The sequence below is a fragment of the Aplysia californica genome, unplaced genomic scaffold (genome assembly GCF_000002075.1).
Source record: "Aplysia californica isolate F4 #8 unplaced genomic scaffold, AplCal3.0 scaffold00211, whole genome shotgun sequence".
NCBI classification, from domain to species: domain Eukaryota; kingdom Metazoa; phylum Mollusca; class Gastropoda; order Aplysiida; family Aplysiidae; genus Aplysia; species Aplysia californica.
In genome coordinates this window covers 125556-127269 of record NW_004797481.1, presented here as the reverse complement: position 1 = coordinate 127269, position 1714 = coordinate 125556, and the positions used below count along the sequence as shown (strand labels likewise).

The window sequence follows — 1714 nt, the reverse complement described above, 5'->3', positions numbered from 1 at the left end:
AAAAAATCCCCATGACAAACAAACAAACCAACCCCCCCCCCCCAGTCTTCTGTCTGTCTGGTCCCTTTGCTGCCCACTTATTCACATGTTTATCTACGTTGTTTGGACTTATAACTTTTTAAAAGGGAACTCTATCACTACTTGTGAGTTTTCCTGTCAATATTCTACCCCCGTGTCTTGATAATTCCCAGTTTTATTTGCCGGTTAAAAATATTGCCCCCATAGTGCTCCTTGAGTGTCTTCTTAGTGCTCCTTGCCTGGACCTTTTTGAAGGCCAGCGTATCTGTTTCCTTGAGATGAAAATACAGGCGCACCTGCTATAGAAATGTTGTTTCCCATTAAAGCACATATTTTTAAAAGAGTGCCCGTTCAAAGTCCAGGGTAGCAATTCAAATGTTCAAAGGTCCTCACTGTCGTTACGCTACGACATGTCGACCAGGAAGGAGCAAAAAATACCTTACGTGCCCACATACCTGATTATGTGAGAAACATTAAGATCTGAGAATTGTTAAGTGTTCCCGTTTGCTTCTTGTTACAAGAGGCACAATGTAATTGCCTTGTTAACTTTGAACTAACCGTGTCATTGGTGTTCTCATTGTCTCCAGACTTGGCATGCCTACAACCTAAAGTGGAATGCTGAGGATTTTGGTAACGTTTCTACCCTCATTGTGCCAAGGTCTCTGGTTTGGGTCCCAGACATTCTCATGTACAACAGGTGAGGTTACGGATATGCTAGTGTGTGGTGGTGTATGACGAAACGGTGTGATATGGTATAGTACAGTACGGTAAGGTATGGTATGATATACCAAAGTCTGATGTGCTATATCGTGAACAGATTTAACACCCCTTTCTGTGCAGCAATATCATCAAAAAGATAGGATGGTCAGTATAAACCCATATCCCAACACCAAGAGGACGAAAAGCCATGAACATTCGACAATCTAAGTTCAAGTACCCTTTGAATCCACAACAACTGTCTTTCTTCTGTGTGTTTGTAAGTGTCTCAAACAAACCAATGTTAGCCGTGGTGAACAGGATCGAAACAGTCCGCCATCTACCTAATGGGAATACATGGTATTATGTATTCAATGTCAGTTGTGTAGATAGAGGCGTACAACATTAAACGTTTTGTTGTAATTGCAGCGCCAGCGAAGATTTCGACGAGACGTACCCAACAAACGTCGTCCTCAGCAGCGACGGTTCCAACCTCTGGGTCCCGCCTGGGATGTTCAAAAGCACGTGCGCCATCGACATCACGTGGTTCCCGTTTGATGACCAGCTCTGTGACCTCAAGTTTGGTTCCTGGACTTACGTAGGGGGCCTGCTGAACCTGACTGAGGACAGCTCTGAAGGCGGGGACCTCAGCAGTTTCATACGGAACGGGGAGTGGATGCTAATTGGTCAGTGCTGCGATGTTTTCGATGTTTCATAGAAATGATTTTTGTCACTTTATGCGTACGGTTTGTCTTATCATATTTGTCTGTGAAACAGTCTCTTATCTTAGCCTAACAAGACCTTCAAGAGTAGCTTTTGATTAACACAAAGAAAGCATACAAATATTGAGCTTGATGTAAGATCCAGCTCTTCCAGGCCAGAAAGGCTAACAGAAAAAAGCAGTAAATACCATTCTCACTTGAATGTGTATTGCCACATTCTGTCGATACTACTACTACTACTACTACTACTACTACTACTACTACTACTACTACTACTA

General features: G+C 42.9%; 1 protein-coding gene across 4 annotated transcripts in view; it reads left to right on the top strand.

Annotated features, from left to right (window-relative positions):
• The window catches only part of LOC101856899 (neuronal acetylcholine receptor subunit alpha-7), a 65304-nt gene that overhangs the window by 53095 nt on the left and 10495 nt on the right, over positions 1-1714 (top strand). For all 4 annotated transcript variants that reach the window (XM_035970028.1, XM_013083096.2, XM_013083095.2 and 1 more), the window contains 2 exons: positions 606-715; positions 1144-1400. In XM_035970028.1, coding sequence (XP_035825921.1) covers positions 606-715; positions 1144-1400 — 367 coding nt within the window. The remainder of the gene's footprint in view (positions 1-605; positions 716-1143; positions 1401-1714) is intronic.